This window comes from Hetaerina americana, unplaced genomic scaffold (genome assembly GCF_022747635.1).
Source record: "Hetaerina americana unplaced genomic scaffold, ioHetAmer1.1.p SCAF_5, whole genome shotgun sequence".
In the NCBI taxonomy this organism is placed as follows: Eukaryota; Metazoa; Arthropoda; class Insecta; order Odonata; family Calopterygidae; genus Hetaerina; species Hetaerina americana.
This window is the reverse complement of record NW_027287095.1, coordinates 10,163,952-10,179,101: the sequence shown is the minus strand read 5'-3', so window position 1 is coordinate 10,179,101 and position 15,150 is coordinate 10,163,952. Positions and strand designations below refer to the sequence as shown.

Genomic DNA, 15,150 nt, shown 5'->3' with positions numbered 1-15,150 from the left:
GGAAGGAAAAAATGAGCAATTTGATATCTAGAGAATCACAAGGTATTTGCTTTTAGATCCAAAATCATTCAATAGGAGACGGGATTCTAAATCGTCTATGATCCAGGCGACAAAATACCATTGTCATTAGAAAACTAATGTGTAGAGGACTTGACTTGGAAGAAGAACGTGGGCCATGCAGAGTATCTGTGTGTGGGTGTACAAGTGGGGGTGGGGTGGGTGGAGGCGAAGTGGTCAGAGGGATGACAAGGGAGGGTAGAGGAGAAGTGTCCGTTAATATTTTTTCTTCGGATGTGTGATTTTTTTCAACTATGAAACAAAGTTAAGTGTTCTGTCTATCAGTTTTTAAAAATAATAATGATGCATGTTTTTCACTGGCATCAAGTTCGAAAATAAAGCAACCTGGAGGGTGGTAGTCTTGGTCTAGGGCATTGGACTACTGACCAAAGGGCCCGGGTTTAATTCCCAGGCAAGCTTCTCTGGGTACTCTGAGCTTGACTCAAGCTGTTTGATTTTTTGGGTATCAGAACTTCCTGGGAAACCATAGGCGGCACAGGGAAAGAACTTCTGCCCCCCCTCATACCCTGATGTGCAAATTCCACATGCCATTGGGCTTAGTATTGGGTAAACTTTACCGTCACCTACCAAACTGACCCTCAGTTTGATAACTGTATTTATGGTTTTTTTACTAAGCAATATTTTGGGACGTGTTGGGCAACCCACTTCATAGATGTCATTATTGGTTTCTGAACTTGCAGAACAGCTGTTTCTAAGGCACACATTTTTATCAGTTAATAAAAAAAATACCGTGTTCATTAAGAGGTGTTATCTGGTAGCACCTATTAAAAGAAACACTATTAACCACAATTATAGATGGTAAGAGAAATGCTCACTATATGGAACTTAATAAACTCAGAGTAAATTGTAGTCAACTTATTTAATTTTTAGAGGAGATGAATAACTTTAATTTGAATCATCACTGTTCATTTAATTCAATAAAGCATGCAAGATTTATCTTGCAACTTTAAAACTGAAATATCCCTTGGTTCTATTCTTTCTCTTCTCAAATGAAAACAGCTCAGCCTGGTGTGCACTTTCCATCAGCAAACTTCATAGTCTCAGCGCAATTACACGTGTAGATTTGAAGACAATTTGAAGATTTTATGGTGGTAATGGTTTTGTCCATCAGTTGTAATAATAATGGATAGTTTTCATCTTTAAGTTTTTTAAGCTGAATCATGAAAACATGTCAAACATCTGTCATATATAGGATTAATCATCTGAAATACAGCTTCTCCAAGCAAACAGATATTCTTTTAGAAAGTCAAGGAATGTCTGTCTTATCAGGCAAACGTTTGAGAGAAATCATTATTGATACTCCTAATTATCTCCTTAATAGAAAAATCTACATTTCACTCTGTGCCTCTCTTGGGATATAATAGTCTGCTTTTTGTAATATTACTACCATTGTGTCACGGCAATTGCATGGTAAAAATTTGAGATGATATAATTTGACATTTTAAAATAATAATGGAGAGACATGTATTAACTTCACTGCCTAGCCTTTCAGGGAAGGCATAGTCAGAAAACACTTCTGGGTGTTATGGCAGGGATCTTACACCCACTTACTAATTTCCTCCCTGCCCACTTTTCTTTCGTACGTCAATCAATTTTTCCTCAATCAAATCCATGGCTTTTGTCATACTTGAAATTAATTGACTATCAGTGATAAATAGTTGACATTTTAAAATCTTCTATCCAGCCTGATAACTTAAACTTACTGGCACTACTGTATACACGTCATCATATTTCTTTCTGATTGGGAGTGGTGTGACCTGTTTGCTATTCATTTATCAAGTTAATGCTCTAATAATTTTAACTTTATTTAACTCTAATTACATTGCAGGTGGAAGAGGAAAGAGAGATAGAAGAAGTTCAGAATGGGAAATTCTTGAAGGTTTAAGAGATGGTCAGCGCTTTGAATGGAAACCCAATGTGTTTGAAGGATATCTACACAAGAAGAGAAAATGGCCCTTGAAGGGCTGGCACAAGGTATTGCACACGTTGAATTCAATGTTTTTGGGAAATGCAAGAAAATAGTTAAGTCACGAATGTAATTTCAATTTCTATTTTGGTGTAGCGGCAGAAGACTTAATTATACATTTTTAAAACCATATTTTGCATGGTAATGATTTCACTAGATGTCATAGGCTTGTTTGTTGTGGGAAAACTAAAACTAAAAATGATATTCTCTCCTTGTGTTTGCCAATGTAATGGGTTTTTTTTCTGTTACCAAATGCATTCAAGGCTCACTCAGCATTAAAGTTAAGTTCTTCAGGCGCAGTAGTTTGCATGGTTCCATCTTGGCAGTGTTATTTAACCCTTGGTTCAGTTTAGATCAGAGAAGTGTAGACTTCAAATAATAATTATATCAGGGGCAAACTGCCCTGGCAGAAAAACACAAAAATATTGGACGAATTCCCATCAGAGAAAATGTGGACCATGAAAAATTTTTGGGAAAAAATTGTTCCTTTAAATCATGACTTTTTAAAGTTTTTGCTGAGAAAATAATTTATTGAAATGACCTTCTTTGAATTGGAATTTTTGGTAGCAAGGTGTCCTCCCGTATGTCTTTCTTCCTCTTTGTATTTGTACAAACAAAACGTTGTCTTTGAGCGTGAAATGTAATCATCACCAGTGGGGATATCTTCAAGGATGTCTTACCAACTGCTTATGGTAAATAATATAATATACATGTAGTATATAAATGTAGTTAATAAAAATAATGATAAATATAATTGCGCTTAAGCTTTCAGGATTATTTTTAGTGTCTTCCAAAATTGTTTAACCATCAGACATTCCAGAGGCCTTCTAAAACTTGTCCGACCTTCATTTTTATACTTGTACTTCAATACCGTTTTACAATAATGCCATATTTTTCCAGTGGTTTTTTGGCAGCATCCTTGATGATTTCCTCATTAGATGTTTGTAACCCATTTTAATCTAGTACAAATCTCAGTGTTCATTGCTATATGAACAATCACATAAAAAAAACACCTCAGAATCATTGGACCAATAATGTCGAATCTCATGCTTCTTTATAAATGGCATTAGCAAAGTTTATGCAATGAATTATTATTATTATTATGCATCCATTCCTTAATATTTCCCAAATTTAATGCCATGGCGGAAAATTGAGATTTGAAGATATCGTAGACACAATTATAATATGAGGTCTGTCCAATAAATATGTGAACAGAGGCCTTAAAAACTTTTCTTTTTGCAAAATTTAGTCTACATTGATTTTGTTCCCTTCAAAGTACTCCCCATTTGTTGCTATGCTCTTATTCGATTTCCTTTCCCACTGTTTAAAGCACCCTTGGAAGTCCTCGGCAGTTAGGCTTTTTAGTTTTCTCGTTGCTTCTTGCTTTATTGTGTCCACATTTTCCCAGTGATGTCCCCTCATCACATTTTTGCATTTTGGGAATAGGAAAAAGTCGCGGGGGGTGAGATCTGGCAAATAAGGAGCATGATCAAGGATGGTGATTGAATTTTTTACCAGAAACTGTCAAACAATCAATGCTGAATGTGAAGGTGCATTGTCATGGTGAAGGATCCATCCACCATGCTCGGTTAAAATAGTGTGCACTGTTGATTTTCCTAAATTCAGTTCATCAGCTGTCATTCTGACAGTTTTTCGACAATCGGTGAGGACAAGGGACCACGCATGATCAATGTTGCTGTCAGTATAGTATTTCTTGATAAATTTTACCGTACTTCACCAAAAACTTGATAAAGATCCATTGCTCGATGGTTTCATCAAATTCCATTTTTACCAAAGAGAAAACAACAAGGACAACAGAAACTAATATAACTGGCACCATACGCACAGCTCGACAAACTGCCTAGCGCAGTCGGCACATTGGGTCTCAGGCAACTAGCGCCACTAGTGGGCGGGGCTATACATTGTCTGCGTCATGGCTGCCAGATTGCACCAGTTCTCGCATTTGTTGCACAGACCATGTATTCTCATGATATTTATTGATCTTGATCACAATGCAATTCATCAACAAGCTATCAAGAAGCATTTCAAAATAGTCATTTCTATAACTGTCATCAGTAATACCAGTTTTCCTTCATCTCAGATGTGGATCTGTCAAACTGAAAAATATATGGAGTTAAAAACACTGCTCTTTGAGCTAAAGAAAGCTAAGGGAAAAAAGGGACCAATTTCCATATTGAGTGGGGACATATATGAGGGTGGTCTGAAAAGTTTCCGACTTTTATTTTTTATTTATTTATTCAGTATAAGTCCGAAAACAGCACATTCTGGCCTTTACATCGAACTATTAACAACGATAACAATGATCACATTTACAAACACCCAAGCCCTAGGTGGAGGAAAATTCACCCAGGCGGGAATCGAACCCGCGACCCTTGGAACTTGCGACTTAAGAAAGATACAAGACATTTTTTCTGAAATTTTCTGAGGTCCGAAACTTTTCAGACCACCCTTGTACTGATTAAAATCACTTTCATTACTGTCATAAGAGCCAGAAATCATGTCAAAATTTCCACTTTCATTATCCGTAGAAAAAAGTGTATCTGCATAATCTTACTCATGGATAAAAAAGAATAGATGTTTCAGGTGTGGTTGAATATCATGATTGATTAAAAATTGGCAATTTTCCACAAAATAAAATTTAATACAACCTGTTTCAATGTAGCTACATCATCATCCACTGATGATGATGTAGTTCCATTGAAACCAGTCGTATTAAATATTATTTTGAGGAAAATTGCCAATTTTCAATTAATTCCTCATGAAGCACACTATACTTTTTGGTTTCTAGACAAACATGCATTAGCCATGATTACAGACATCTGATTAATAATTTCTTAGACCCAAGCTCCCCAAGAGGAGCTTGAGTCTAAGAATGGAAATGTTATGCCTTTCATGGGAGATTTAGGAGAATGTGCACAGGTCACTAATCAGCAAATTATGAGCTCTCCCCAAAACACTCTGATGAGGTTACAATTATAGCACCTATGAATTTGCATGACTGCATCTTGAGGGTTGTGTCGGAAAACATGCATGAGTCACAAATGTACAGGGGATGAAACATGTCCATTTCCAAAATTCATGGAAGGGATTGGCAGGCGAGGGAAGAGGAATGACCACAGTTGTATCCTGGGAGTGCTGTTGGGAAAGCACATTTACATCAGCATAGCAAGTACATTGGCAGCAGGGGAAGGGTTAGGGCATTTTTAATATGAGAAAGAAAACACGCAAATATTTATAAGCCACTCTTGGTAATCAAGAGTTTTGCAATGTAGGAATTTTAAAAATAAATAAGTATTCAAAGGTCTGTGCATATTGAAATATCCCATAAAATAATTTTTATCAAAAATGATCCACAGTTCTTATGATGGTCTTGACAAGTACCGTATTTTCCCATCGATAATGCTTACGTTATGTATGCAAAAATGTTCGGATGGTCAAAAAAATGACAATGCGCGTTATGTAATGAAAATTGAAAAAATCCAAGCATAGCATCCGATATAGACGTATTTTTGTACACACTATATTTAATTTTTACGTGCATATATATTGTATATGTATATAGAGATGTGCGGCATCTATACACGCTCAAGATAACTATGAAGCCCTGGGTGCATGGAATCTATACAAATTCATGATAACTACAAAGTTCTGGGTGCACGTTATACATTAGGTGTTTGTTATCGATGGGAAAATATGTTATTTTGGTAACCTGGGATACAATAGGAGATGATTAAATGTGAAAAAATATCTGTAGTGCCGTAAAATGTAAGAGTCTGGAAAAGAGAAAACAGTGAATAGATGTAGGATTAGTGATGTTCTCAAATGTGCTAAAAAGTTTCTTTTCAATATTTTTGTTAAAAATTGACCATTTTAGAAGGGCAATGATAGTCATCTCAATTGAGTTTTTCACCCCTCCCATGTTTCTCATTAACATCTATGCATTATTTTATATTTCAGAGGTATTTTGTTTTAGACAAGGGCATTCTGGTATATGCCAAAAATCCGAGTGGGATTGCACGTGGAAAGTTGCATGGGTCAGTGGATGTGGGTCTCTCAGTGGTCACCACTAAAGAAATCCGACGGCGGATGGACATAGATGCCGAGGAATGTATTTACCACCTAAAGGTAATTATTAGTGGTCAAAGGCTGAGGATATTATTTCTGTAACCTCAAGCCTGCATTAATATTTGTTCATTATGAATAGGTGAATAGCATGAACAATTTATTCACTTTAAGATTGATATACTTAATATGGAATACATTTGAATTCACTCTGGTCATTTTATTGAGAAGTGTTTATTTATTAAAATTAGAAATCTCCCTGGGAATATAAAATGAAACCTTTAAAGAGAAGAACAATTTCCAATGATGGTGTGATGCAGTTGGATTATGTTTTGAGTTTTTTTGTGTGTGGGGCCAGAGATTGCTTGTACCCGCAGAGTTGGGTATTTGTGTGGAGGTTTGTTTGAAATTGATTCTACAGGAAGGTTAGCAGTTTAGTAGAGGTCACTGCAGATGAAACTTAGCTACATCATTTTGATCCTTAGAGCTAACAGCAAAGCTCTCTGCAGATATATCCAGTGTCACCAGCACCAAATAAAGCCAAAGTGGTGGCTTCTGTTGGGAAAGTTATGGTCATATCATTTTTCTATATTCAGGGAATGGTGTACCTGCATGTTTTGCCGGCATTTACAATTACACATATGAAGCATGTTATGGAGGTGTACTGAAAATCTTCCTAATGCTATATCAATGATAAACCAAAGGCTATATAAAAGATAAAAAGAAACCTCACCTCACATCACGTAGTGACCACGCAAAAATTTTTTTTAGCAACGACTACAGTGACTCCCACCATGGTTAGCCAGTATAAACTCTCCCTGTCCCAATTGCTATGGAGAATAATGAGCTCAGTGCATCTCCCTGGACTAAGAGTGATTTTAAACATAGCAACAGTTTTTAATTTCATTCCTGTTGTTATTACAAAAAGGTTTGCCAATTAATATCCGCAGTTTCATTGTTGGTATTGTTTATGTGCAGTCATCATAACTTGTATAAATTAGAGGTCAGTCTTCCCAAAGTTCAATGTTATGATAACATTTCTCTCGCCATGAATAGGCAAAGTCTTCAGAGTCATTCACAAGATGGGTGGAAATGCTGAGGAAACATCGGCTCTACAGACAACACCTGCTGACATATGGTGAGCGAAGCACACATCAACCCTCAGGGTCACCTTCAGCAGCATATGATCAGTGTCGTGATTCATCAAAAGAACCAGCGTCTTCGAATGATTTTGATTCAACTACTGCAACTGCACTCAAGTCGTCACCCACTCCATATTCTGGTTCATTATCCCAGAATGCCGAGCACCTGGAACCTAGGGAATCTGACATGGAAGCCACTTCAACCACCACTGGTAATCTGTTCCTATAGTAATGACCCTTTTTCTTCAATCCTTCATTTCTTCAATTAGGACTTGTACCTTGTCAAACCCATATGCTTGTTTTCACTTTATTTTGGTTAAATTAAAGTAATTCTAGATTAAAATCTGAAGTGGTGACTTGGCCACATGGCTCATACACAGATTGCTTATTTAAAAATTGTTCTACAAGTATTGTGTAATGAACCTTTTGTTTGCTAAAATGTCTGCATGTGTTCATTTTAGAGGCATTATGTATTTAATCGCCATTACCCCTGGGAAGATAACAATAATGCCCCCTAAACAAGTGCTTCTTTTTGGTAATTTAAGTCAAAGTAAAATCTAATCAGGGATGGCAAAAACAGAAGCAGCTTTTAAAATTTGTATCCTAATCGTCAGCCATATTTGAAAGTGTTTGTGCTTTTCATGCATGCAATTTTTCAATGTATAAATTGAGAATTAAAATTTGCAAAAGTATGCAAAATTCTGATGTAACTGCAAACTTTGTTTTCAAATACTTGATAGATAGTATGTCCCTTCAATTTATTCATGGTGCAGGAAGGGCTAAGCTGTAATGAGAGCTAAGGTCAGATGACAGGGACTTTAATCTCATGACAGCCCACTTCATTTCAATGCAGCACTCATACCTTAAGCAGGACATGGGTCCATTACTAATGAGCAGTGAATTTCCTGTAAAAGGCTATGATTTTAAATAGTTTATTTAACGGCTTTATATGGTTGTAAGGAAGAAGTATGTATTTTATGAGCGTATCAATTTGCTCCATTTCAATGTTATCTTGAAATTATTATTTTATTAAATGGGTTGTACTACATTTCCATTAATTTCATTAAGAACATCTTATCATTTTATAAAAACACTGAAACAAGTTTCTTCTTTTTTATATCTCTATTCATGAAGAAGAACCATGAATATAAGAAGCTGCCTTTCATTATCATAAAAGGAAGCAATAATGTTGGTGTGAGCAAATATAGAATGCATGCATTATTGGGAGAATGCTCGAGCTGTAACGTTAAAGGACATTTATAAGCTCTTTGATATTGCTGGCCCAATGGAGGTTCCCCTTCGCCGAGTTTTTATGAAAGTGAATCTTGGCTGAGCAGTGGAATCAAACTCTTTTGGTTTATTTCAAGAGAAGCAATATATCATTGGGGGATGTATAAGAGATGGCATAGCTCAAAGTCAGGAAAATAAAAATGGAAATAAAGATATTTTTAAAACATGAATTGAGCTGATTTCATGCATTATGGCAGTGGATGTAATTCCATTTGTTGACTGATTCATGTCCAAAGCTAGGCATGTGTTTTCTTATTCTTTTGCCTGGTTGTCATGGCTTTAAAGTGCTTTGATCCAAATTAAGAATCCCCCATGAATTACAAGCCAAGGTGGGTCAACTTTTCCTGTTGATTTTGAAATAAAAAATGTGTAAGGTCTCAGTATAGGTGGTTCCTCTAATGAATTTTAATTATCTGCGGTATGCCTTTTCACCTCAAGGTGGAGGACCAGCAACCAATGCAGTTTCTGGCTCCCCAGGCGAGAGGCACCTGGGCGTGGGTGCAGGAGGTATGCTTCTTGGAGCAGGAGGGGGAGGTAGCCAACTAGCGGCATGGGTGGTGGACTCTGCACCTCCTTTGGAAGCTCTGGCTAGGGAGCTGGCCCTCACCAGGCACAACCTTCACAGTCTTACTCGAATACTTGCCTCAATAAGTAGCATCCCATCTAATGATACCGAGGTAGTAAATCCCTTTGCTTTGATGCATTCAGAATTCATGCTTTGTGTGAGTTAATCCCTTAGACTTGTTTTTTTTTGCCTTGCATTGCTTGCGTGTGGCATTGTAGGGTGGTTATGCCCTCTTATATGAACTTCCCATTGAACTTGTTATGAGCTTATTTATAAAATATGGTTTTCATGTTAAAGTTCATCTTTGAAAACATTAGGAATGGGCTGAATTCAAAATTTGATCAGATCTGAAACCAATTTTATTTAAATTTTAATTCAGAATCATTTAAATGACATTTAAAGATTGAGTCCTCATTTCTATTTTATTATTCATTTGAGTGGAATCTCAATTCAATTGTATATTTTTTAAGTACTATTAATCCATGAGTAGCTTTATCTTTGTTCTCCAATGGAAATTTTCACTTAAAGTCATCGAAATTTCTAACAATCGAAAGCTGGTTATTACAATTTGAATTTGCCATGTCATCTTAATTTTTATATGTATAACACTACCGGCAATTCCTAATTTAAGTAATTCATGTGTGTCCGGCACCACCTGCATAAGTCTTAAATTACTGGGGTAGTAAAACTATAGGTGGAGAAATGAGAAGAATTCCTTATGACATAATTCATCTGATACACTCTGCAGTTTAAGAATTCATATGCATTTACCACACTTATAAATACAAACAAACAATCGAAAATTCCTGATAATTGCACTTAATCAATTGCTTGTCAAGGTATGTAATCTGCAAATAAAACCAAAGCATGGTTTCAGTCAGCAGGGTATTTCTAACTTCACTGGAAATACCTAGTTATTATCACGATTCGGAAATAACAGTATGTCTCATAACATGCACCCCTACTACTTATGCTCTCACTCATATCGCCTTTCACCCTCTCAGATACATTCACATTGATTCTTGCGGGGATGTCAACTTCATCACGTTCGCTCATCCTAGGTGTCAGCTGCTGGAGAAGCTGAAGGCCCTTCTCTCCTTCCATTTGCTACTGCATTATTTAATTGTCATCTGTATTTTAAGTATTCAGCTAGCTCCTGTGCTTGACAATGGGATAACTAGCATATTTTCCCCTAAAGAGGAAGACAAAGGGGCTCTTTTGTCCTTCAGCAGTGCAATTATGCTCTTCCTCCAATTCCTTTCATAAGATTCCAATGCATTTTAACGTCGTTCTGCTGCATAATTTCATATTTCTTCAGTGTCTTTGATTACTTTTAGTTTTTCCCTTTCCATAAAAGCCCATAACATTTTGAACCAATAAATTTTATTAATTATGTACAAATGATCACAGAGCAAATACTATATTATCAATATATCCCCTGAAAAATATATATTGTGTGAATCAGGGATGATGTGTTTTTGAAAGGGTGTCACAGGATGCTATCTAGTACCTGATGACTTTCAAAGGCAATCTAGCAACCCATTTGGATCTCACGTTATGCTGTAAGGGCTTCGAAGCTGTCCCCTCGGGTCAACTCCTGGGGTCTTCCAACAAGGGCAGGGAGGTTTAAAGAAGGAACTTGAACTCTATTAAGATTCACACCCTCATTTTCAACCCCAATATCTGAATGTTTGTATAGGATATGGTTTTATGCATTTGAACTTTTGAGTGAGCTTAACAACTTAATGGAGCTTGATGGAAATCTTTTAGGGATAATCCTGTGGTCTCATAGTCACTCACGAATTCAAGGCAATTGTTTTGTATTTTAACTTCCTCCCAAAGCTCCATGTAATTTTTTGCTGTGTTGTACACGTTGTAGCTAAGGACAAATATATCCGCATCATATAATACGTTGCCATTCCGGTCGACACACCCACGGCCTCTGCTACTGTGTGCACTTTCGTTCGTCAATCAGCGAGAATCATGGCTAGGACTTTTTGAATGATTTCCTCGGTAACCACGTCTGCCGGGTATCCTGGTCGCTCTTCATCAAAAACAGATGTTCGCCCATGCTTAAATTCGTTGAACCAATATTTAACTGTGGTCATAGATGGCAAAGTGTTCCCATAAACAGCATCCAACTTTGCTTTTATCTCCTCGTATTCCTTCCCATCCAAAAACAAAAAGCGAATTATCAAACGATGCTGCTCTTTTTCCATCTTAGCGAAAATCACGAAACACATCTTACTCAAATGCTTGCCAAATCCAAACTAACCAGTAAATTAGTCTGAAATTTGTTTCACCGTCGTTTGATAGATGGCAGCACACAATGATGACATAAACTTCCCTCAGGAATGCCCTTTGTTGTCAAACACGGGTACTTAATGAACCACCCTCGTGTACAGGTTCCATTGGTGCGCAGAAACTGCCAAAGCAATATGGCATCTTTTTGGATAGTGGCCACTTACATAAGCGTGGTATGTCTTGGTTTGCAAAACTCGGGGACTGCCTGTATTTTTCATGCATAATGCTGTTTTCTACAATTATCTTTGGAAGGTGTAATTCTATTCATCATTAAAGTTTCTAAAAAGGATTCATAACTTACAAAATGTCACATTTATGCATCATACTCAAGGTGTGGTTCCCTCTGTCCAAATATGATAATATTCAGTGATTGTTACGACTCTATTCAGTCATGATTTACAATGATCATGCTAACAAAAAAAACTTGCCCTGTTATAAATGATGATTTGCTAAGAATTTGTTGTTTTTATATTTGCAACATAATGGCTGATTGTGGGCAGCTACCATTTGTCTTTAGCTATACCACAACCACTTATTTACCACTGACATCTGATTTATAAGAATCAGAATAAAAGAAAAACATAAAAATAACTCGAGGAATGATTTTAATGAAAGAAACTGCAATAATGGACTTTTCCGATAAAATTAGGTATGTTGCATCATGAGTAACATAAAGATATTGGTAACTGTCTACAAATAGTTAAATCATAGTCCCAGTGTTGCCCTTTTCAAAACAATCTTTTGATTGAAGAAATGTTAGGCAACTTAGATATCAAACAAAGTGTAATGATTAAATCAAGGTATTCGTAGAGGGGTTCTTTTTCTGACTTCCAACTTTCAGCACTCAAGTTATCACACACTGGTAGAAATAACTTAGATTTTAGCGCTAAGTCATTTTAGGAACTACGCACGCTTGGATTTGTATTATAATGAAAACATTGTAAGGTCCTCGTAATTGAGAGCGAAATGTGGTGTTTGACGTCATTGAAAAGAGACTAAGATGATCCCACCCCTCGGAAGACATTGTGGTATGAAGTTGCACATGATTCAGGTGCACAGTTGATGTGGACGTGGAGGAGGATAGGAAAAGCATAAATGGCGGGAAGAGAAACAAATGAAATTCTAGGCATGGGGGGTGGAATGAAGGAGATTGTTGAGAGAAATTCAAAGAAGGGGGTAAAAATTGATTCTGAACACATTGAGTAGCAATGGCATGTTGACGTGTGTGTGATATACTACCTTGATCAAAAAGTTCCCGGAATAACCACCGTGTGGCGCTCCCATCGTTCCGATTTGAGTTCTGTTTTTTTTGTTAAATTGGTACATCTGTTGTTGATATTCCCTTTAAATCTTAGTGTCATAACTTGACATTTGCAAAAGTTACGTAGCCAAGAGTACATCTATCTCTGTGTGTGTTGGCGATTTTTTACAATTTCAGAAATGGATTTAAATTTGCAACAACGAACTTGTATTAAATTTTGCGTAAAAACGGATTTAGTGGCGCACGGACGTTGGAAATGTTGGAAAAGTGTTTCGGCAACGATTCTCTAAAAAAAACGGTCGTTTACCAGTGGCACGAGCGGTTCAGAAGTGGTCGTGAGTCAATCGAAGATGATGAACGCAGTGGCAGACCATCGACATCGAAAGTCGGTGAAAAAATTGATAAAGTAAAAGAAATGTTGGTCAATAACCGCAAATTAACCATCAGAGAAATAGCGGAGGACTTGAACATTGCCTATGGATCCGCCCAAGACATTGTGGTTAATGATTTGGGTTTCCGTCGAGAAGCAGCAAAGTTGGTGCCAAAAGACCTCAATTTCATGCAAAAAAGAGACCGTGTTGACGTCGCAAAAGACATGATTTGCGAGGCTGAATCCGATCCCACATTCATCAAAAGGATCATTACTGGAGACGAGACGTGGGTTTATGAGTACGACACGCAATCCAGACATCAGGCAAGTGAATGGCGTTCACCAAATGAGCCGAGACCAAAAAAACCACGTCGTTTTCAGTCAAAAAAGAAGGCAATGCTGACGGTTTTCATGGATTACAACGGTGTAGTGCATCATGAATTTTTGCCAGAAGGCCAGACAGTAAACAAAGAGTATTATTTGGGCGTTATGAGACGTTTGCGTGAAGCAATTCGCCGAAAGAGACCAGAAATGTGGGCAGAAAACTCGTGGATTTTGCACCAATGATAACGCACCGTCGCACAGTGCTATCATTATTCGTAATTTTTTGACGAAAAATGCAACAAATACCATCCAACAGCCACCGAATTCACCTGATTTGGCTCCCTGTGACTTCTTTCTGTTCAATCGAGTTAAAAAACCATTACGGGGAACGCGTTTTAGCAGCCGAGAGGAAGTAATGGAAAAATCGCAGGAAGCACTGATGGACATACCGAAAACCGACCGTAACTTTTGCAAATGTCAAGTTATGACACTAAGATTTAAAGGGAATATCAACAACAGATGTACCAATTTAACAAAAAAAACAGAACTCAAATCGGAACGATGGGAGCGCCACACGGTGGTTATTCCGGGAACTTTTTGATCAAGGTAGTATAAAGGGGAAAATGTTGGGTAAAAAGGGCCGAAACAGGAGAAGAAAATACATGTCAGATGGAATGAAGGGAGGCGGGAAGTACAGTAAGACTTTGATTTACTGAGCCCAAATTCATGTAATCCTTAAAATGATATATTTTTTTTACAACCAGGACAGTTTTTATTATGACTCATTTGTATCAGAACCTCAAAATTACAATCTTGAAACTTACACAAAATTTCACTACCCTACTAAGTAGGCAAGCTGATTTTTTAATATTTTGTTCACAACAGCATGTTTTTTAGGTTTATATTATGTCTATCCATTTGTTCATCAAAATTAGTTTTTGTTAATTAGTTGTTTATTGAGTTGATTGAAGTTCATCACTTATAAAATGATTGTCAGATTGTTAGTCAGCGGAGGTGTAATATCCTTTAAATAGGTCAAAAGAAATTAAAAGCATTGAAAATCAAGCAGAAGTTGTACTGGAAGTTCTGCAGTAATTGTACACAAGTATAGGATACAATCCTAACTTCAATTTTTTTGCTGAGAAACTTTATCGGGAAGATTCAGCTCATCTAATCTCAAAAACAGATTGCTGTTAATATCAATTATAATCCTTGTTATGACAGATATTGTCATTGATCATTGTTATTGATCCCTTCAAAAACATAAATTTGTGACTTCACTGTATGTGAAGTGGAAAAATGATTTATTATAATGAAGACTGAGAGTATTTATTTATTGTTGTGTTAGGTGGGGTTTAGATATACAGCAGTGCCTAGGTATTGGATCCATTAAAAATCTTTTTGAGGGATCCAACCATTGAATCATTGAATGGGAAATGCATGGTAGTAGACATATACCCATCTTACATTTTCTAAGTATGCCTAACTCATTAGTTGACGTATGTTATTAGCTTTTAACCACATAATTGTCTGAAAACTTAATAATTGGATTTGTTTGATAGCTGGTATTCTATGTTTAGCAGTTTCATTTTGGTAATTTATAGATATATACTTAATATATGTTAATAAAGGAATTTCCTGACATTCTGACATGTTACCTCCTATATTTTCAGGGAAATTGGCCAAAAGTGAGTGTTAAATTTGAAACATTTATACCTTGATTAGAATTTTCATCTCAGCTACCATTGACAGCTTTGCCAGTGGTGA

The 15,150-nt window shown here is 36.7% G+C and overlaps 1 protein-coding gene across 4 annotated transcripts in view; it reads left to right on the top strand.

The window, feature by feature from the left end:
* LOC139694316 (oxysterol-binding protein-related protein 3-like) overlaps positions 1 to 15,150 on the top strand; it is a 63,535-nt gene that overhangs the window by 1,909 nt on the left and 46,476 nt on the right. For 2 of the 4 annotated variants that reach the window (XM_071592800.1, XM_071592797.1), the window contains exons 4-8: positions 1,907 to 2,052; positions 6,023 to 6,190; positions 7,184 to 7,481; positions 8,998 to 9,236; positions 15,057 to 15,071. In XM_071592800.1, the coding sequence (XP_071448901.1) occupies positions 1,907 to 2,052; positions 6,023 to 6,190; positions 7,184 to 7,481; positions 8,998 to 9,236; positions 15,057 to 15,071 (866 nt within the window). The remainder of the gene's footprint in view (positions 1 to 1,906; positions 2,053 to 6,022; positions 6,191 to 7,183; positions 7,482 to 8,997; positions 9,237 to 15,056; positions 15,072 to 15,150) is intronic. The other 2 variants (XM_071592799.1, XM_071592801.1) reach the window with 1 other exon arrangement.